The sequence below is a fragment of the Musa acuminata genome, chromosome BXJ1-1, assembly GCF_036884655.1.
Source record: "Musa acuminata AAA Group cultivar baxijiao chromosome BXJ1-1, Cavendish_Baxijiao_AAA, whole genome shotgun sequence".
Classification (NCBI taxonomy): Eukaryota; Viridiplantae; Streptophyta; class Magnoliopsida; order Zingiberales; family Musaceae; genus Musa; species Musa acuminata.
In genome coordinates this window covers 8262838-8283713 of record NC_088327.1, presented here as the reverse complement: position 1 = coordinate 8283713, position 20876 = coordinate 8262838, and the positions used below count along the sequence as shown (strand labels likewise).

The window sequence follows — 20876 nt, the reverse complement described above, 5'->3', positions numbered from 1 at the left end:
TTTCATAGGAAGCAATATATGATCTCCACTTGCACAGTTTTCTTTTGAGTTCACAAAAGCACAGAAACTGGTCAACACATGTCTGATTCCAGAAACCATAGATATTTTATCTGACAGTTTTAATTCTTTTCCTAATATATATATATATATATATATATATATATATATATATATATATATATATATATATATATATATATATATATATATATATATATAACCTGCACACTGATTCAGGCATCATATTGTGTCATATCTAATAAAGAGGCTACAGTAGAATCAAGTATGTTGTTTTGTCAAAAGATCTAATGACCCATTATGTGATTTTTTTTGTCCTCTTTACAGTACTATTAGTTGGAATGTTCAAGCTTGACATATCCTTGCAGGAATTAAAAATCTCCCATGTATGTATCTATGTCATGTCACTACAATATGTGGCATTCCTTTGTCTCTGGCTTGGGATACCTACCTACCCAGGAAACTATATGATCTTGCTATCATTATAAATGTTATCCTGCTTTCCTTTTGATATGGTAAATAATTTTGATCAATTATATTTTGACAGGTACAGTTGACTAGAAAATAAAAGTAAGCCAGCAATGTTTGCTACTAAATCAAGAAGGTCTTCAGACTAGAAACAAATAGTTATGATTTCAAAGCATGACAATATATGAAAAAGATAAATTACAAAGACAGAATTCAAGTTTAGGATCTTACGATGAATTATCAAAATTTTTACTAATCGATACCTTTGGTCGAGTCAAGTCAATTTCGATGCTTAATATTAATAATTAAATTTAACACTACTAACCTCTAGTATAAATTTGCAAAATTAAGATGTGTGAGACTAACACTAAATCTATATTGAGAAATCACAATCTACTACACGAGTCTAGACTATGCAGGTTTATTTATTATACATAAAATATAAATTTATTTATGCATCTATTATTTCATCAAAAAATAAAAATCCAAATTATGGTTCATTAAATTGAAGGAGTGATATGCAAATGCCAATATAAAGCTATACACACCAATTCCAATTATACATTATATACAAATTGGATTATATATATAATTTTTATTTTCGAAAAGCAAATTTATATCTCATTTCTTCACTTTTCCTTTCCTTTCCCTTAGACGTCATCGTCGACAACATAAGATAATTTAGGAGGGAAAGTATCCTCCCGTGAAAAGAAAGACGATCTATTACAAGCCTATGCAACCCAATTGGTTGCTTACTTATATTCAATGTAGTATAATAAATTATGTGAGAGCTCAGTTGGGTCAAAAAGCACGGATGTTAGGGATTGTGAGTCAGTATGATCCACGATGGGTCAATGTTCTTAGGTAAAATATCACAAAGCAAAACGTAGAGGATATATTTTTCGTATAACATAACCCACCTTCATGATTCTAAAGATTTATCATTCGTTGTTAGGTCTATGTATATTATTATCATGATTTATAATATTATATCATACTGTAGTGATATATATTGATTCAATAAAAAATCGGTAGGATGATATATTAATATACTTTTGTATATTATGTGTCGATACGTTCGATACAATTCGATACCGTTTAGTACGTATCGTACCATTGATATATTAATATAATATAATATTTAAAATATTAATTATTATAATTAATCCATTAACTGTTATTAGCTAAATATTATTATGATTATAAGAATAATAAAAAGATATTTTTAATTTTATTTATTTCTAGATTTAAAATTATTTTTAAATTTGAAAGGGCAATTACGATATTTTGAAACTTGTTTAGGATAAAAAGGTAAAAGGGGTAACAAAAGAAAATAAACGCGATCATTCGAACCGCCTCTTTCTTATCGCTTCGCTGCTGCTTTATATCGCTCCGCGGCGTTCTGCTTCACCCGACGCCAAAAGGTGTCGAGGGTTTCAGACGGAGGGAAAGAGAAGCGATGTCGTCTTCTTTCGACGATGTCTTCGACCTCGACGACGAAGAGGTGGCGGTCAGGGCTTCCGTCGGCCCCTTCGACGACGACGACGACGGCTACGTCGGCTACGACCCCCGCCTCCCCTCCCAGCGCTTTGACGCCGTCTCCTCCTCCTTCTCGCCCGCCGCCGCTACCGACGACGTCGACGCCGAGGACCCGGTCGCCGACGACCCATCAGGTGGATACGGGGGGTTCCACGATGTACCCGTCCTCCACGTCTCTGGCGACGGCGGCAGCTCCCCCCCGTTGCCCGAGGGTTACGGGTTCCTTGCGGACCCGCACCCTTCCGACTTCTCCTCGGTGCCCGAACCTAACGGGATGGCCTACGGGGAGGTGGATCATGACGGGGCGTTCGCTTCGGACGGGCCGATCCTGCCGCCACCGAGCGAGATGCAGCTGGAGGAAGGATTTATTCTGCGGGAATGGCGCCGGTGAGTCCTCCTTTGCTTGACCCTCTTGTTCGATGCTACAATTTCTTGTGTATTTTTCTTGGTTTTGTTGGGTGTACTTTAGAGTTGGGAAGATGCTCCTCTTGGTGATCTTTATGGTCCCGTATTAGGTTTAGTTGCTAGCATTTGGAAGTTGATCTTTGCTGCAACGAATCGAAGCTGATGTTTATGATTGTTCAGGGAAATTGGCGCTTTCAATTAGTCTTTATTTTGATTCTTTGGTCTTTGCGTGTCACGGATTAGGGTGTGATAGAATCGGTAGCAGATTAGCAGTACTACTTGATGGTAACCTTTTCAAGCTGAAACGAGCAGTACTATAATAGAATATACAGGTTTTTTCCATAGATATGTTTGTGCAGTGTAAATTGGATACTGTTTAGAGGAACAATTGCAGTTCTTCATACTTCTAAAGTGTAAATAGAGTTGCAACTGTATTCTGATTCAAATCTAGCTTGAATTATAATAGATAGGTTTATATTTGATTTTATGAACTGGTCTTTCTGATGAAAGGATCCAAGGCTGTTATGATAGCATATGTCATGGTTTGGTTCAGGACTATGGATGTGATGTAGTCCAAGGATTCTAAAGACGAGCAATATCAAACTCCTAGATTGCATAGTCCAAATCTATGAAACTATGATCAGTGGGAGGAAGGTGGTTGTACCATCAATCGTGAAGAGCCACCGGGAGAGAAAGGTTCTGTCACGAGAGTGGAGGGGGGACAACATGGTGAAGAGTGCGAATGCTAGCACAACTAGGAGGGGGAAAAGGATGGAGAGAAAGAGGAAAGAGAGGAAGGTACCTCCATTTCTGAGAGGGGAGGCATCGCCAGAGGGTCGCTTGCCTTATGCACGAATGACAGCCGCTGGCTTCTACATGTGTTGAGAATTTGAGATCCAGTCGCCTTGCACACGCACTAAGTAAGCATTGGATTAGGTTAAGGAGAGGGAAGTACACCGAGGGGGTGGTGTTTAATGGCGTGGTTGAACCAAGTTTGAGTTCAACTCAAGCTACTTTAGATCAATTTGGGCTAGGTGCCCAAGTGCACGCCTAAGTGACACTCAATTAAAGGTGCCTGCCCGAACTCCAAATTGAGGTGCTTGAGCCTTCGCGCGCCATGCTTGGGTGCTAAGGCGGGCGCTTAGCCTCTTGATCTCACTAAGAGGAAGATAGTCTTGTCGATTAGATGGAAAAGTTGGTAATTATCTATTGAGTTTTGCATCCAGAGATGTTTTGAGTTTCAGATAAAGGAAGTAAACATTTTGTTTGCCAAAGTCATTTGTGCTGTTGAAACTTGATTCACAAGGGATCCTACCTTTCAGATCTGAACACATCAGTGCAGTGACGAGTTAAAAGGTTTAAGAGACTTGTGCACACATTTTAGCTACTGCTGTGGCATACTATTATCTTTATAGTTTGTTGAAAGAAAATGTATTGGCTTGACTTGAGCCACACATGCAGTCAAAACGCTATCCTTCTTGAGGAGAAAGAAAGGAAGGAAAAGGAGCATCGGAATCAAATTACAGCGGAAGCTGAGGAATACAAGCTAGCATTCAACGAGAAAAGGAAATTGAACCGTGAGACAAACAAGATCCAAAATAGAGAAAGGGAGAAGGTAATATTGCTTGCACTATTCGTTTGTAAACCCAGCCGTTGTACAGGGACCAACTTGTTGCTTATTTGTCACCCAGCTATTCGTGGCGGATCAGGAGAAGTTCTATGCCAACGCAGACCAGAATTACTGGAAAGCAATCTCAGAGCTGATACCACGTGAGATACCGAGCATTAAGAAGAGGGGAAAGAAAGAAGAGAAGAAGCCATCAATCGTGGTTGTACAAGGACCAAAGCCTGGCAAGCCGACTGACCTCTCAAGAATGCGTCAGATATTGGCAAAGCTTAAGCATAATACACCGACACATCTGAAGCCCCCTCCACCACCTGCCCCAGCTAAAGATGGAGCTGCTGCCACCGGGACCAAACAGGAAGCAGCCACTACAGAAACCACAACAAACAGCAAGCCCTCAACTTAAGCTGCTTCATCTTAGATGTGCCATGTTGACTTGTACTGGGAACTATCCATGATACTATGATAACCACGAGGAGGCCATTTCAGAATCATTTCCATCCTTTTCTTTTAATCTTCTGTTATAATTCACTTTTATCTTTTGCGTGGCGGTCAGTGATGGCATGTTAGCTTTTAATATATATATATATATATATAACTTGTTATGTGCAAAAAACAGTCATCTTGGAGACATTTCCGTGACGGTATCATGAGTCAGGGAGAATGGGGTGGTCGTGTCGCGGCTTGTTGAATCCTTTGACCGGGAGAAAGTGGAATTCGTTGCTCTCGTACCTCGGCTAGTTTTCCCGGAGTCTTCCATGTAGCCAGGCCGTGTAATTTCCTGGTTATTAATTAGCACCGGCCGGGACAGCATCTCCACAACTTGGGACATGGATGGCCTCCGGCCTGCTGCTGCTTGTGTGCAGAAAAGGGCCACTTTAATGTATCTTATCACTTGGTCTTCTGGATAATCCTTCAGAGCTGCATCTACCAGCTCAGTTAGCCTTTCTTCCTCAAGAAGCGTCCATGTCTGCGAATCCATATGCAAGTTTATTTGACATCAGCAGAATTGATATGAAAAATTAACTTCAGCATTTGAAAGCAAAGCATGTAATCAAGAAGACAATTAGTCCTGAAACATAAAAGAGAAAGAGAACCGACAGCACATTGTGCATATGTATTGACGAAGGCCTCATAGAAACCAACCACCAAGTACTAGGACAAGAAGGACGTTGAAGGAAAACAAGTGCAATAACAAAAATGTCATATTTCTATTGTTTTTCTTGCTCAACATCCATTATGCATCTAAAGTCAGCTTTGGACATCTTCAACGTAAATGTCAGGACAATATCAAGAAAAGGAAGAATTTCTACTTCTGAAAATGCAGCAGTGTGCGTGCAAAATTTTCGGGTATGTGTTGATGCCTGTGTTTGCTAATCATATAGCAGAACTTGCAGTTTTCTTTTCCTTTCAAAATTTATCTGTTGAATTTGTTCAAACGTAGCAATAAGTGGTAAGGGGGAACATGCTCAAGGTAATAACGTAACGATGTGGAGGATCCAAGCAGGCTGCAAAATGTTTGTCTAGATCCATTTTCCTTTTCTAAATGGAGTTGGCTATAGTTAAAAAGTTAGAATAATATGTAACTGACATGTACTCATGTTCGTACAAGTTTACCATCTGAAATCTTCCTAACAAGATAGGTCTGAGTCCAGTTGTGTCAGAATTACTAAAAATTTGGACATGTTTTAAAGTCTTAACTCTATATATTAATGTACAGAAAGTTGCCCCTTGCTTAATTTTCATAAGTAGAACACATTGTCCTTTTCTATTATTATCCCCATTTCGTCTCATATATGATTCTGAGATTTCTAGGTTTGAGTTGCTGACTTTTATTTTCAGTGATAGAACCAATACATGTGATCATCCATTTAATCAGTATAATATAGCCAGCTCCTTAACTTGTTTTAGTTTCAATATAATATGGCCATTAAGTTAGTATCTGTTTAATACATGTATCAGAATTTCTCTGCTCTTTTAAGTGATTGTGATTATGAGTTTGTTTCCAATATCATAATATTTTAACTCGAAAAAGTTGATGAACAATCTATAAAAGCCCAATGACAGGGGGACACACAAAAAGTAAAGGAAATTGAGCAAGTAGTTAGATTTATATGCATATGCATATGCATGGCTAAAGGATGGTTAGTAAATGAGGTTTGTGCCAATGTAGGGTTTTAGGAGAATCAATGAACATACGCTAGGAAATAAATAAATATTTAGATTTGACAACATATTCTATATTCTCACTCAGTGTGAAAATCTAACGGATTATCTCAAACTAGAAGATTGTATTAAAAATTCGTAATTATTCATTCAGTATTAATGCAAGATAAATTAAACCACAAAGAATAACATAATGCAGTGCAAAAGTTAAAAAGATCATATGAAATATAATTAAATCTCAATATCATAAAAAACCAAGTAGAAATGAATCCTTACCCATTCCAAGAGTGGTATCCCCATTTCTGACCATGATTTGGAATTACTTCTGCCACTGATTATTTCAAGAACAAGGACTCCGAAACTATATATGTCTGCTTTCTTAGTTAGCTGGCCTTTCAAAGCGTACTCAGGTGCCAAATAACCCCTGCATCAAATATTGCCATCATTAAGTACCAAAAGAAAATTAGATGAATCTATTGAAGAGCATATACACTGAAATTAAATATACATATTTACACATACAAGCAGTACCATATGAAATGAGAATAAGATTAAGGATGATTTAGATGTTCAGAAGTGATCTTGATAAGCAGATTTTTCTAAGTTCATATTCACATTCATTGTTGCCTGATGTTTACCAATCAAATTTCAGAGAAGATCGCTGAAAATATTACCATTATGTGCTGCAACAAGGAAATTGTTTGTCTCATGTGCTTCTTTTCCACTTAGTTTTAACTTTGAAGTTCATTCTGCCATTCATGAGTTGCTTCCGACAAAGCAAGAGAAAAATAAATTTCTAGTTTGAAAAAGACTTAACAACTACATTTCCTTTCTCAGAAGTTTTTGACTTAGCTTTTGTGAATGCATAGAACAGTTTTAAAGGAAAATTATATTTATGAGGTACTTTCCTTTAAACATTAGACCTAACATCGAAGTTATACTTCTTTCCTATTTCTCGTGCATAATATTTTTTCCCCGTAAACTGTACTAAGAGCCTACATTATTCTTGTGCCAATGTGTAATACCATGCATTTGCACATATCCGGTGCTAGTTTACTACAACAGTAGACTCTCATCTGATAGGATGGAGTGTTTGATGGCTAAAAAATTGTAGTCAAATTTTCCTTGTTTCAGTTTTGTGTTCATTTTTAAACAACCAACATAACTAAACAAGTGACCTTTTGTATGTTCTTCTGTAAAAGATACAGGGTGTTAACATGAATTAAAGAATATGTCATTGGAAACACTCTAACAACTAGAACTCAATTAAGAAAATGTAGTCTAGGTAAGTTCAACAAAATTGAGCAAATCGTACGTTGTTCCAGCTACACGTGTGCTGATGTGAGTAATATCATCAGGAAAAAGCTTAGCCACACCAAAGTCTCCAATTTTAGGGAGAAAATTCCTGTCAAGGAGAATATTGCTAGCTTTTATGTCTCTGTGCACAACTGGTGGTTGAAGCTCCTCGTGAAGATACATGAGACCCCTGGCTATGCTCATACAAATTGCAGATCTGATGTACCAGTTCAGCCTACCTGCATCACTGTTTGAACCTGAAAGGCGAAAGAATTTAACAGTGGTAGTTGCTTGTGCTGATTTTATCATAAATCCTGCAAAGATATGACAGTTACCTAGTAATGCACGATCAAGACTACCGTTTTCCAAGTACTCATAAACCAAAATGCGATTACTGCCTTCGACACAGCAACCAATCAGCTCAACAAGGTTTGAATGTTTGATGTTTGTTATAACATCAATCTCAGTCAAAAATTCCCTAACCCCTTGCCGTGAGTCGGCAGAAAGTACCTTGACTGCAACAATTATTCCATTCCTGAGAATTCCCTGATACATGAGTGAAAGGAGTCAACAAATGAGAAGCATCACATAAATGATAAATATATCTGTATCTAAGCACAAATTATAAAGGTTGAATTAAAGAAAAGTAAGAAATGTTCTACTCATAGGGAAAATCACATGAGCTTTTCATCATAGAACTGTTGATGAAGGAAACTTAAACAATGAAGTCATTATTAGTTGATTCTACGGTGTCAGAGGTGTAAATGTACAACCAGATTTTTGTGTCCATAATGAAAATTCCCTTGTGTTCTTGAGCATTCATCAAATCTGTTTAAAATATTTCTATCAGTTGCAATCATGTTTCCCATCTCATAGACCTGATAAGTTTTATGTTTACAACAGTATTGAATTTCTAAAAACTGTTGTCACATAAAGAGACAGGGTGTAGAATTTAACAGCAAAGAAAAAAAGGAAGAGAAGGACAGGAAGAAGAAGCACCACCCCTTCCTTGGCCTTGTTCGGAACTCTACTAGGCTAACAAAGACAAGAATTAAAACCCTGGATATTTATTTTGTATCTGAAATGACTTCTTAATCAAGTAATATGACAGCCAATGCAACAGTTGACTTTTGAACTGAAACTAAATTTGACCCTACTTCAACCTAACCTAATATATAAATTATCAGCATAAAACTTCTCCAAACAAGGGAAAAGGAAATAATTCCTGTTCGATGCAACCCTTTGATGCAAAAGCAAGGTAAAGCACAAGTGCAAAATGTAGCTTCTTCCAAGAGAAAAGACAAGGTCTATGTCATGAATATTGTTTTCTCTGAGAATCATCATTCTAAGACAGTTAAGATGTTATCTTCCCTCAATTTCATGCCAGAAAGAGGGAATCAGAGGCCAAAATCCCTCCAAATACTGCTTTCTGTGCTAAACCTATGGTCCTAAATCTAAACAGAAGATGCCATGGTTGCATAGAAAAAGTATATAGAAATTTTAAAAGACAGGACATAGAAATTTTAAAAGACAGGACACATTGAACAAATTTCCCAGGAACTTCAATGGTAATTGCTTTATAATAAACAGTCACTGAGCATGCCTTTAAGCCCTTGTGGTAGGGCAGCTTTTCTTCCGTACTTGGAAAATCATATGGAGGCATATCATAAGGAGGATCCAAGAAAATCTTCAAGGTCTGCCTTTGTTGTTGATAAATTAAGTACTATGACACTAAAAAGGAAGACATGCAATGAAACATCTAGGTCTGAAGCCATATGTTTTCTTTGTCCCTAGAACCCCTGAATCAACTAGAAGCCTGATCACGTAGTGAATCTAAAAGACAATAACTTGTAGGAACATTCAATTAATCATATAAAGCCCAAAATGCAAATTTCTGCAACAGAAACTGTGTTTTTTTTAAAATAAACATCATAAGCTACAGCAACTAGATTCTGATGTGTACCTTGTACACTGTTCCAAAACCACCCCGGCCTATCTTGTTGCTTGGATGAAAATTATCTGTTGCTGACTTTAGCTCGATGTAAGAAAAAAGACTTAGATTGTTTTCTGATGAAAACCCTGGATAGAGAAAAGGAATTTTGAAGCAACAACTGTCAGTTTACATTACCTATCCTGTGACAAGAAAAATCTTATTGGTAAAACATGCACAGGGGATTTGCAAGAGATTGTAGGATAAAATAGGTGCAAAGTCCATAAACAGAACAATTAAAAAATTGCAGGTACATGGCTATATTTCAACTGTGTGGTTTTCTTTTGCATGTCATGTTATGCCTTACCAATCACATGCGACGTTACCTAAAATATTACATGAGGCAAATTAATTAAAATGAACCTCAGAGAGAAGCACCAACATAGAAACAAAGACAATCCTTCATGCAGCATATAATGAGCTTTCTAAAAAGCTTGTATTGGAAAGCTTGTTTTGGTGCTTGTAAGATGCTTCTAAAAGCTTCTAAATTTTCTTACCCTCTAGGTTCTTTTCAGAATCGATAAGATGTTGTTTCCGAGAGAATAAAGCACCAAAACAGGAACACCGCATGTTTTACTTGTCTGATGAACCACAACAGTTAGAAATTCTGCATATGCTACTTCAACCTGCCATAAATTATGAGCAATCAGTGAAAATACATATTATTAATTTATATCAAGTCATTTTTGAAACTTTGCCTTGAAGACAAGTTACACTTAAACAAGCTCATCAACTTTGTAAACTGGTAAAGTTTAGGCACATCCTATCAAATGTGATCCAAATTTAGTGCATCTGTACAGCATCCATGTGGGATCCAAGTGAACCATGAGACATGCAGATGACTTGGTACTTTATAACAGTATCTTTATGACTAGGTACTTATAACTTGGTACTTTATGACTTGGTACTTCCATAAAATGTAAATATTGTAATATTCTAATTTAACATTTCATGAAGTGAGCCCAAAGGACATCAGCAGACTTCCTCTGAACCAAATAGTCTAGACTATACTTTGACAGACAACTTTGTCCAATGAAACAAAATCATAGCATTAGCTATTACAAGTACACAAGATCAGCACTGGATAGAGTATCTGTTGGAGGAGCAAAATATATAAACTGTCAAAACAATTACAGTGATATGCATATATCATTTTTTTTTTTTTGGCAAAGGGTAATCGATGAAGGCGGACTTTGAACCCAGAAAAACAATTAAAGTGAGTGTTTATTGCTACAAAAAAAAACCCAATTAGAGTGACTATTTTCAATTAATCATTCTAGAATTGTGACCACTAACAATGGCTAGGATCAAAATCCAGCTCGAGTAGGTAGTCCTTAGGGCTCCTGATGTTTTGGATTTTGCGAATATAGTTAAACTCGCATCCTCCTCTGAAAATAGAGATAAAAATAGCTTGTGTCATTAAAGAAAAAACAACCGAGATATTCTACTTGGTTAAGAAGGGCAAACAGGACAAGAACACCATCTGTAAGAGAATAAAAAGCAACTAGCGGCATTCTGTAAGAGAATAAACGCGCTTCTACTTCCCGATGCTTAACCCGATCAGATAAGGCCTAGCTGGATCAAAGGAGAACATTACTGTTGCCCGCTCAAAGTTCTGAAGTGCCACTGAATAGCTACCCCTACATCAACTCACAACAAAAGCACGCTTCCACCACATCATCCAAAGAATAGTTCACTTGCTCGATCCAAAGTGCAAACCAGAAAAACCACCGGCAAAGAACATCTGATCCATTTCAAGAGAACATCCGACAGAACCATTCATCAGATCTCCCCCTCAGAACAACATGAATCACTCCTAATCGCAGTAGAAAAAGCAGGAAGAAAAGCAAGTATTAGGGCACTCAACAGAGCCGAGACCGAACCTTTTACAAGATCAAAGATCCACTCCGCCGCGTTGGCATGAATGGACAACCGACGCTTGCTTTAAACCCCTCCACTCCACCAATTCTTCTCACTCTTACGCACTGAAGCCGTCAAAGAGGGATTGGTTCAAAGTAAGAACCACGGAATTCCTTCAAACCGAACCCCTCTCTCTCTCTCTCTCTCTCTCTCTAAGTAGTTGCGATTAGTAGAAGAAAGGCGAGCGGCCGTTTCCAAATGCACACGTCATGATTTGGTGTTCCCGATCGCAGGCATCTCCGACAGGAAGCGACCAATTCCTGCGACCGCAGGGCCTGCCAGGAGAGAGAGAGAGAGAGAGAGCGAGGGGAAGCCCATCATCCATCCTATGCCGTCCGATCCAGTCACGATGGCCGGTCTCTTTCTTGTTGAGCCAAGTGATTACGAAGCGTAGAATGCTCGCCTCGGAATGGGTCAAAGTCAAAGTAGGGAAAGGAAGCCTATCATCAGTTCTATGCCGTCCGATCCAGTGGACACTGACCAGATCGCCGTCCGTTATGCGTGGTGAGATGCTTGCAGTGGTTTGACAACAGTCACGTCCTATGACCAGATTTTATCTATTTATTCATTAGTTTAGGAATCCTTATTCAGGTATTTGACCACTCATAGGAAAAAAAATAATATATATTTTTTATGGTATTTTGTCAAATGTGCATAATGAGGCCATCTAGAAGAACGTCTGACAGGCAGCATAAACGTTTTCATTGTCTTTGTAATGATATTACACTGTTGAATTCTATTATCCTCCTCTTCTAATATATGCTACCCAATGAATATTCTATTAATATTTTTCTTTATAGTTATATGTGATTCAATCATCTTCCCTTATTCATCTTCTTTTCGAACTTTGTGAATCTTGTTCCAAGTACTATGGTGAGAATTTTAAATTGATTTTGAGTTTGGGTCAAACTAATCATAGAAATTTAAATTTGTTGAGTTGTGGATTACACTTAACATATGTCATCCGAAAATATAATATTATTTATTCCTTAAACTTTTGTCATAGGTCAATAATGGTGTTTTGAACCAATTCTCTCCCTTGGTTTATACGTTGGGATGTTTGAACACCCAACTTAGTGTGGTCTCAGCTGAAGCTTCTGACATGAATGCTATGCATGGAAGAATGGTTTAGGTCAACAAAATCATGTGTCGATGTCAAAAAAATTGGGCAAATATATTTAATCTAAATAAGTCTTATTATAAGACATAAATCATCTGAGGCATCAACTGCTTTTGATGCTTAAGGTAGATTACTGGACTTATATATTTTAATAGTAAATATTACTTTGCCGTAGAAGTGCTGAAAGAATCTAACAGAAAAATTATTAGTTGATTGTGGTAAGAAAATAGAAGGCAAAGATTATATCAGACTCATCTCACATATCTTAAATCTATAATGCTATCTGACGAGGGTAATAATGGCGATAAGACCCGACCTAACGTCAGTTGTCCCAGATAAGACCTGGTCTAACGTCAGCTGCCCTAGATGACGCCTTGCGCCTCGATTGACCTGACAACACCTGGTCAAACAGATTGGAACGCCGACCGAGGCACATTAACATCCTGTTCAGGCTCGGTCCTTCACGCTATGCCAACACCGCTGTCAGACGTTACCGGGGGTACGATCCTGCTTCCTACAAGCGGGAACATCAGGCGACGGCAACCTTCACTATAAAAACCCTCGCACTTCGAGAAAAAGGGGAAGAGAAAAAATCCCTAAGACTATCCACTGACTTGATCGTCGGAGGAGTCGGGCCGAACTCTCCCGACCCGACCTGTGTGCAGGTGCGAAGACGAAGGCCTCCCACAAAAGACCCAAGCGAGGAGCCCCTTCCGGAGGAAATGGAAATCCCGTCGCGATCGGACCACCACAGTCGGCCACTTCAGCAGTCTCAAGGGTCGCCTCGGGAAGATCCCCAATCATTCGGACCTGAACCCAACTGCGTCGACCCCGAGGCCACGGCTTAAGGTTGTTTACACCAACACTATCTATCTATCTTCTTCTTCTTCTTCTTCTTTTCTTCTTGTTTCTTGCCCCTATAGCAATTCATGTGTATTAGATTAAGAAAAGATGTATTAAGAGGATAGTTTCATATTGTTAAAGGAGGAGAGAATCAGGTTACATATACTTACTATATTTTTTATACATGTTAAAAATATTTATGTGTGAGAGATAATTCAGGATTAAAAGAATCAAATTACATATATTTAAACTCATTCTTCATTAGAAAACTTAGTTAGGATCGATCTAGTCGAAAGAAAGGAATAAGGGAAGGCAGAAAAAATAGATGTCAATATTAGTTTTGATTTTAGATTTAATTAATTAATTAGTTAATTAATTAATCAAGTTGGAATTTGAGTTGGGATAGGATAAAAAGATAAAGTTCATTGTTTATGATGAGGTTATAGATTTCAGCCATCCGTCCAAAGGAAAGGATAGAGTCGACGTGATCCGTTCCTCCTCCTGCATCAGAACTATGAGCTTCAAGAGCTCCACGGATTAAGCCATGTCGAAGTTTCTTAGGGGATTGTCGTGCTCAGGAGAACCTTTTCTCCCTCGACTCTCAAAACCATGTTATTACGATTCGATCGTAACGTATCCATGAATGGTTTTTGTAGTCGAATGGAACCCTATTACGTTAGTTGTCTCCAAGTTCATGAGTTGCAAGTCACACGAGGCAACACAAGTAAACGAGTTACTTCCGATAAGCTTGTGAGGAGCCAAGTGGTCACCAACGATGCTCCAAGTGACAAAAGCTGACGCAGAGCGCCCAAGCTTATCGCAGTCTTCTTGTTCGTGTTTCCCCGTGGAGAATACCAGGGTTTCTTTTGAGACTGTGTGGTCTTAGTGCAGGGAAGAAAGGAGACGGCGATGGTTGCATGCATGTGGTTGCATTGGTGCTGCTAACCTCCGACTCCCGCACAGCGCAATTAGAAGGGACCAAAAGCGTCAGTACAGCAGATTCGTACGTACTGCTCAAGCAAGCTGCTCCCGGAATACCTTAAGCATGTCGGATAAGGTGACCATCCCGACGAGGAAGTAGTCGTCGTCGACCACCCACACGTAGCCCACTCGGTGTGTCGACGCCTGTATCATCACCGCCACCAGCGAGCTCCACGGATGGCACACGATCGCCTCCTCTGATTGCCTCCCCATCCTCGCCGAATAGCTCCCCACTGACCTAAGCCGCCTCGGTCTCCTACAGTTCGACGGTGCCGCCGATGGCGAGGACTCATCGTCGGACGAGGAGGAGGAGGAGCAGGACGTCGTGGGCGAGAATGGCGGAGAGAAGTCAGCCTCGAGGAGCTCGAGCATGCCCAGCAGCCCCTTCTCCCTCAGCCGGGCTTTTATGGACCTTGTGGCGGACTCCGGCAGGGTGCCGGAGCAGTCTATGTAGGCCGTCAGCTCGCCTGCGGAGAGCGCCGCGAGGGCAGCGGCGACGCGCTCGTCGAGGTGGGCGAGGGTGGAGGGGGAGATCTCACCGACGAGGTGGCCGTTGTTGGAGATGACGGCGACGGAGGTCTGCTCCGTGAGGGCGGCGCGGATGAGGGGGAGAGCGCACAGCGCGGGGTCCTGGTGGCGGACGGTCAGGGCAGCGGGGCGGACGAGGCCGAGGTCGGAGACGGAGAGGGCGGGGACGGGGGAGAAGAGGAAGATGGAGTTAAGGAAGAAGCGAAGGAAGTCCTCCTGCGTCAGCCAGCAGAACTCGGCGGAGCCTCCCCCGCCGGCGAGCTTCCTCCGCGATGCGGCGGCGCGGATGGGCACCACCAGGCTCTGCACCCCGTCGAAAATCGCGTCGAGAGCTTCTAAAATGCTGCGGATAGCCACAAGAAAGAACCAAATTGGAGAAATTTCTACAACATTGTCGAAGAAATCCACGATCGACGGCAGAATACACTAAAATTTGATATTCCTCCAAAGATACAAATAATCCATGAAAAAAGATTCCACAGAGAAGACGGGATGATGCAATTAAGATCGGAGCCCAAAGAACACCAAGCGAGGGTGGAACCTGGAGCTGGGCTCGACGCGGCGGACGAGGGGGGCGGCGGCCTTGGGAAAGAGGAAGGCGGAGACGGGCGCGCCGAGGGCGGCGCAGGGCGCCTCGAGGTTCTCCTCGGCGCACAGGTAACAGATGACATCGACCATGCACACCTTCCCGACGCAGGCCCTCCTCTCGGGAGCGGCGCGATCGGCGGCCCAGACGGCGAGGCGGTCGTCTGCGCCGGCGTTCCTGAGGGCGAGGAGTGCGTCGCCGACGGTGGCGGAGAGTGGGATCGGCCTGGTCGGCGGCTTGCCGATGCAGAGGTCCGCCACCTCGCGGTCCTGCAGCCAGCTCACTGCCATGCAACGATGGCGGTCGCCAAACACACACGGAGAAGAAACAAAGCGTCGTCAAAAACCATGCGGAGTGACGGATGTTGGAAGCGGGGGAGGCTTCGGACAGTGTCTATAAGCTTTGGAGATGCTGTGCCAGCCGTCGCCTCCAGACCCGACATAAAGTCGCAACAAGGTTGCGACGACGGTCACTTGTCTTTAAGATTCGGGTTCCTACCTGAGCCGATTTGATTCATTTCAGACCGTCCCTCTCCGTGACTTTGCCTGCCTCCGGAGCTACTCGTCCACCCGCACGTACAAGCGGACGGTGCGAAATCATGGAACCTGTGAGATTGACGGCTATGATGACTTCTAACAACGCCACAAGCACGGGTGGGTGTTCCTATTGATCAACCCTTTCTTAGACTTGTAAGCAATTTAAAACATGACAAGGGTTTATATGTAAAGTTTACACGTCTGCGTCGATCCTACCGTCCGTAGGTCCATGCGTGGATCTTAAAGACTCACATCATGTTCCTTTACGAATCGTTATGCGCTGTATCCCGCCGTCCGTAGGTACACGCGTGGTTCTTAAAGACTCATCATGTCGCTTTACGAATCTGTATGCTCTACCGACGTGGTTCTCTTCGGCTTCCTGCAGAAGAGATGAATCCATGAAACGCCACGGGCAATGATGGACATCGCTGTACTTCCCTTGCCATTTTAACCCATCTCCTTCGCATGCGATCTTCTCCCTATGGAGACTGCTCCACTCTCCTTTCGTTTCCTCCGTCTCTCGCCTCCACTGTTTCCCCAGTTGCTCCATCCATTCCGTCGCTTCAATCCCTTGCTCCACAGAGATCACTCCTCTTACGCTCGATGTCGGAATCGGAAGGCCGTCTTCGTTGCCTGCTCGGTCTCCACTTCTCCCGCCCCGATTCCCTCCAGCTATGGCGGATGGGACGACGCGGAGCTCCTCGACGAATCCTACAGGTCGGGTACGCTCGATTCGATACGGAGCTTCTTGGCTTCTCTGGGAATCACCGACGGGAAGCACGGCTTCCTCTTCTTGTTGGGGTTCCTCTCCGCCTTGGCGGTGTCTAGGGTAAGGGTTTCTTCTATGGCTGTTTTGCCCCTTTCGGTTGTGGTCTTTGTTGTTGGATTCTCGGCTGGAGTGGCTCGGGCAGGGGTTGCAAGTGGTTCAATTTGGGATCTTGACGACAAATTGAACGATTTGAGGGACTTTCTGAAGGAATTGGATGATAAGATGTCCGGTTTAAGAAGCGGATTGGAGGAAGGTGTCAAGTCAAATCGTTTGGAGAAGAGCAAACTTAAGAACTTCGTTGAGGTTGTCGAGCATATGAGATTGATAATGGGGCATGCCCAGGTGACGATAGAGAGTTTCTCTTCAGGTAACATTGTGGATTCACAGATGGACTCTGAACAGGGGGGAAAGAAATCGAGTTATAAGCTGAGCCGTAAAAGAAGAGAATTGGGAATGATTGTGTATGATCTCGTCCAGTTATTTGGAAGCTTGTTTCAGGAGAACATCACTGGATTGAAACCATTAAAGGGGAAGGATGCAGTCAATAAGGTAGAGTTCAGAGAGCAAGCAGAGTCCATGAAGGAAGATAGTGCATTATCTGTCCTGAAAGCATCACCTGAGATTAGCGAGAACGGTGTAAATACATCATCTTACAAAAAGCTAGATGGTTCCAAGGTTGAAAAATCTGAACTGTCATTAGGAGGAGTGGAAAGAGATGCTTCAGAGATGCTTAAGGTCAAAATAACGGCAGGTCAAAATAGTAGATCAGGGATCACCCCAAAGAAATTCAATCACTCTGGAGATCAGAGATATGGAAACCGTGTCCCCTCACATGATGAAGTACTTAACAACCTAAATACAAGTTTCCACTTCATGACCAAGCAAGAACGTTACCAGAAAATGGTTTTCCGGCATAAATATCAAAACATCATGCAGAATGAGATGCATAATTCTGCAGATGGTAATGCCAACCAAAAGGAAATACAAAGCATGGACCTTTTTAATGAATCTGCAGAATCATCACTATTGGAACAAATGGTTGAAGTACATGATCAATCCTCTTTGCATACTCTTGAACAAAATAGCAACAAGATAAAGAATAAACTTGAAAATGACAGTGATTTTATAGACCAATCTGATGATAGTTGTAATGATTTGGAGGTGAAATTTGATGACCAATCTGTTCGACATCCAACTGATGGTGTAAGAGAAGGCAAAACTATGTTGTCATCATCATCATCATCGATGGTTTCAACTGATGAAGAATTTAATCAAAATGTCAAAGAGGCCTCAGAACTCCAAAGAAGATCTAGGGTATATATGAAGAGTCAAACTGATGAAGCAGCTGCAGATGCCTTACTATACAGATCAGCAATATTACTTTCGACAGCAGTTGCTTTGAAGCCAATGAGCTTGCTGGCTATAGGTCAGTTGGGGAACACTTATCTTCTGCATGGGGAGCTTAAGTTGAAGATTAGTAGAGAATTGAGAGTTCTCTTATCCAAAAGTGATGCCATTTTAAAGCAGAAATTATGTAGTTTACGGCTAAAGAAACTTGATATTCACAACATGAGCCGAGAGAATGTCGCTGCTGTCCTTATTGATGTTTGTGAAGAATGCGAAGAACTTCTTGTTGAGGCTGGAAGAAAATACAGAATGGCATTGACAATTGATCGGAGTGATGTTCGAGCCCTTTATAATTGGGGTCTTGCCCTATCCTATCGTGCTCAGTTAATTGCAGATATTGGACCGGTAAGCATTAATCTGACCCTGAGTAGAAGGAATAAAAATTACATATGAATCTTAATCTCGTATGTAGGTGTTAGTGGATTTGTTGTAGTTGATGCCAAAGACCTATATTATGTGATTGATAAATTTGACAAAGGTTACAATGGTTGATTGTTAGGAAAAAGAAGATATAATTCTCTATGGTTCAGTTATTTTGTTTTTATTGAATTAATGAACTGCTGTAATTTTTTATGAAAGGCACAGAAGCATGCTAGATACAGTGCAGACCTGTGAACAGGCCTAGTTCCATGTCCTCGGGGACAAGCTAGTTGAACTTGTTTCACAATTCTAGCATGGAAACAACAGTATGCCATGTCTGGCATACTGTATTTGCCATTAGTTTCTTTCTAGACAGCATTTGTTTCACAAGTCAAAAGATTCTTCTTTATATATATATATTTTGTGAGGTTTAGCTGTGTTATATGCTTTATGCGGTTGTCATGAGTTTGCTTGTAATTCATTATGTTGGAGTGTCATGTAGTTTCTAATAATAAAGTTTGTTATCCATGTACAGGAAGCAGCTGCTGATGCTGACAAGGTCTACATGGCTGCAATTGATAAGTTTGATGCTATCACATCTAGAAGCAATATATATGCCCCAGATGGTATGATTGCATAATCCACTAGTCTTGGATTTATTACATTGCTGATGAAAGAGTTTGTACCGGACTACAACTCTAGAATTGAGCTCAAGATAATTCATCATCCTAAACGGCACTTTGATTGTTCTATTCATTGACTAGGATAAAACCTTACAAGGCCATAAAACTAAGCTGCTGAATAGGTTTCAAGCTTCTTGCCTTTGTATAATTTTTATAGTCCTTTACTCACTTTAAATAGCGGTTGAGCATTAGCATAGATGACATGATATATTCCATAATGCATGTGTCTAATTATGGTTAGCTGTAATTCATACCACTTTGTGGAGATCTAGCAACATCTCCCTTTGAATTCTTAATATACCAATTTTAAGATACTACTGCATAATGTTTTAGTACTTAATAGATCACTTTTTTGAGACAAGTGTATTTCATGCAGCCTTGTACAGATGGGGCATAGTGCTCCAGCAGCGATCTAATTTGCGACGAAATAATAAAGGAGAGAAGCTGAAACTTCTGCAACAGGCAAAGAGCCTGTTCGAAGATGTGCTCTATGTGGAGTCAGATAATCGGCTCGCAAGAGAAGCTCTATCTTCCTGCCTACTTGAACTTAATCACCATGGGCAGTGGTGATCATCTGTTTGATTCTTGATACAGATCCATCTGGTTCTTAGTTCGAGTGCATGAATTGATTTTTGAGCTCCTCCAAAGATAGTCGAATGCCTCGAAGCCTTTGATCATTATCCGAGGTTCTGCAGCCTGTACTGTGTGAATGCTGGACCTAACAACAAGGATAAGTTCTGTACCTGGTTAAGACTGGTGCTTTGTGGGCACCCTGTTGTTCCCCTATATTTTTGGTCAGCAAACAAATTTGGTTGTGTAACAAGCACCAATTAATAGGCGTCTTGTCAGTTCTTAAGTACCTAATAGCTTTCTTCCAAATCTTGTAACGTATCTCACATTTTACCTCATGTACATTGGAGAGGAAGTTATATTATGGAACAAATAAGCGAAGAAATTAATAGAAAGTTTCAGATGTGGAAATTGATGACCTTTCTTCATGAAGCTGAGAATGTATTGCATTGTGGGTGTAGGCATGAATAACCTGTTGTAGACTTTGTTACTGATACAGTATGGATCTCGGTGTCACGATAAAATAATTTATTTATGATTTTGATGATTAAGGAGTGATCTTTTTGTTTTGTTTGTAGGGGTATGGCTGTAAACAAATTTTGTCAGTAATTTGATTCGATGAAATTGACCTGTAATTTGATTTGATGAAATTGATACGATTGTGTTCTCAGTACTGCAGTGTTTAGAAAGAGTAGACTAAGAGCGAATTTTTTTTCAAATGTGAAAAACATCCACATTGAAAGCAAAAGATATTTATTTGTATCTCATATCTATGCTTCCTATTAAAGAACATACAGACGAATGGTTTGTCTAGCAAAATCATTCTTGTAAACACTACAGTATCATTTGCTATCGAAAAATATCATTTTTATAGAGTATCATTTTTGTAACCATTAATTTAATGCGTAAATGTATTATTTAGATGCTCTGTTCATGTGATATATCCAATAAAATTAGTAGCCGATGTGACATGTCTATAATTGCTCAATAGATTTCATGTGTCAAGAGAGAAATTTCATGTTGTTTGTCTCATTTTAGAAATTAGACGATAGAAATTTTGTATCTAA

General features: G+C 40.5%; 4 protein-coding genes across 4 annotated transcripts; 2 read left to right on the top strand and 2 right to left on the bottom strand.

Annotated features, from left to right (window-relative positions):
- The first annotated feature begins 1856 nt into the window (after positions 1 to 1856).
- LOC135649934 (clathrin light chain 2-like) lies at positions 1857 to 4548 on the top strand. The gene is made up of 3 exons (XM_065168940.1): positions 1857 to 2412; positions 3892 to 4045; positions 4122 to 4548. The coding sequence occupies exons 1-3, from the start codon at positions 1946 to 1948 to the stop codon at positions 4458 to 4460; spliced, it is 960 nt and encodes a 319-aa protein (XP_065025012.1). The 5' UTR covers positions 1857 to 1945; the 3' UTR covers positions 4461 to 4548.
- On the bottom strand, positions 4216 to 11568 carry LOC135649893 (putative serine/threonine-protein kinase). The gene is made up of 7 exons (XM_065168853.1): positions 11390 to 11568; positions 10004 to 10132; positions 9480 to 9595; positions 7852 to 8062; positions 7536 to 7773; positions 6497 to 6644; positions 4216 to 5024 (listed from the first exon to the last, which is right to left on the bottom strand). Exons 2-7 carry the CDS (start codon positions 10074 to 10076, stop codon positions 4674 to 4676), a joined length of 1137 nt encoding a protein of 378 aa, XP_065024925.1. The 5' UTR covers positions 10077 to 10132; positions 11390 to 11568; the 3' UTR covers positions 4216 to 4673.
- Positions 11569 to 14403: 2835 nt separating this feature from the next.
- Positions 14404 to 15774, bottom strand: LOC135610830 (CBS domain-containing protein CBSX5-like). The gene is made up of 2 exons (XM_065106088.1): positions 15440 to 15774; positions 14404 to 15241 (listed from the first exon to the last, which is right to left on the bottom strand). The coding sequence occupies exons 1-2, from the start codon at positions 15772 to 15774 to the stop codon at positions 14404 to 14406; spliced, it is 1173 nt and encodes a 390-aa protein (XP_064962160.1).
- Positions 15775 to 16383: 609 nt separating this feature from the next.
- On the top strand, positions 16384 to 20237 carry LOC135584111 (uncharacterized). The gene is made up of 3 exons (XM_065168661.1): positions 16384 to 18541; positions 19092 to 19182; positions 19616 to 20237. The coding sequence occupies exons 1-3, from the start codon at positions 16502 to 16504 to the stop codon at positions 19807 to 19809; spliced, it is 2325 nt and encodes a 774-aa protein (XP_065024733.1). The 5' UTR covers positions 16384 to 16501; the 3' UTR covers positions 19810 to 20237.
- The last annotated feature ends 639 nt before the right edge of the window (positions 20238 to 20876 follow it).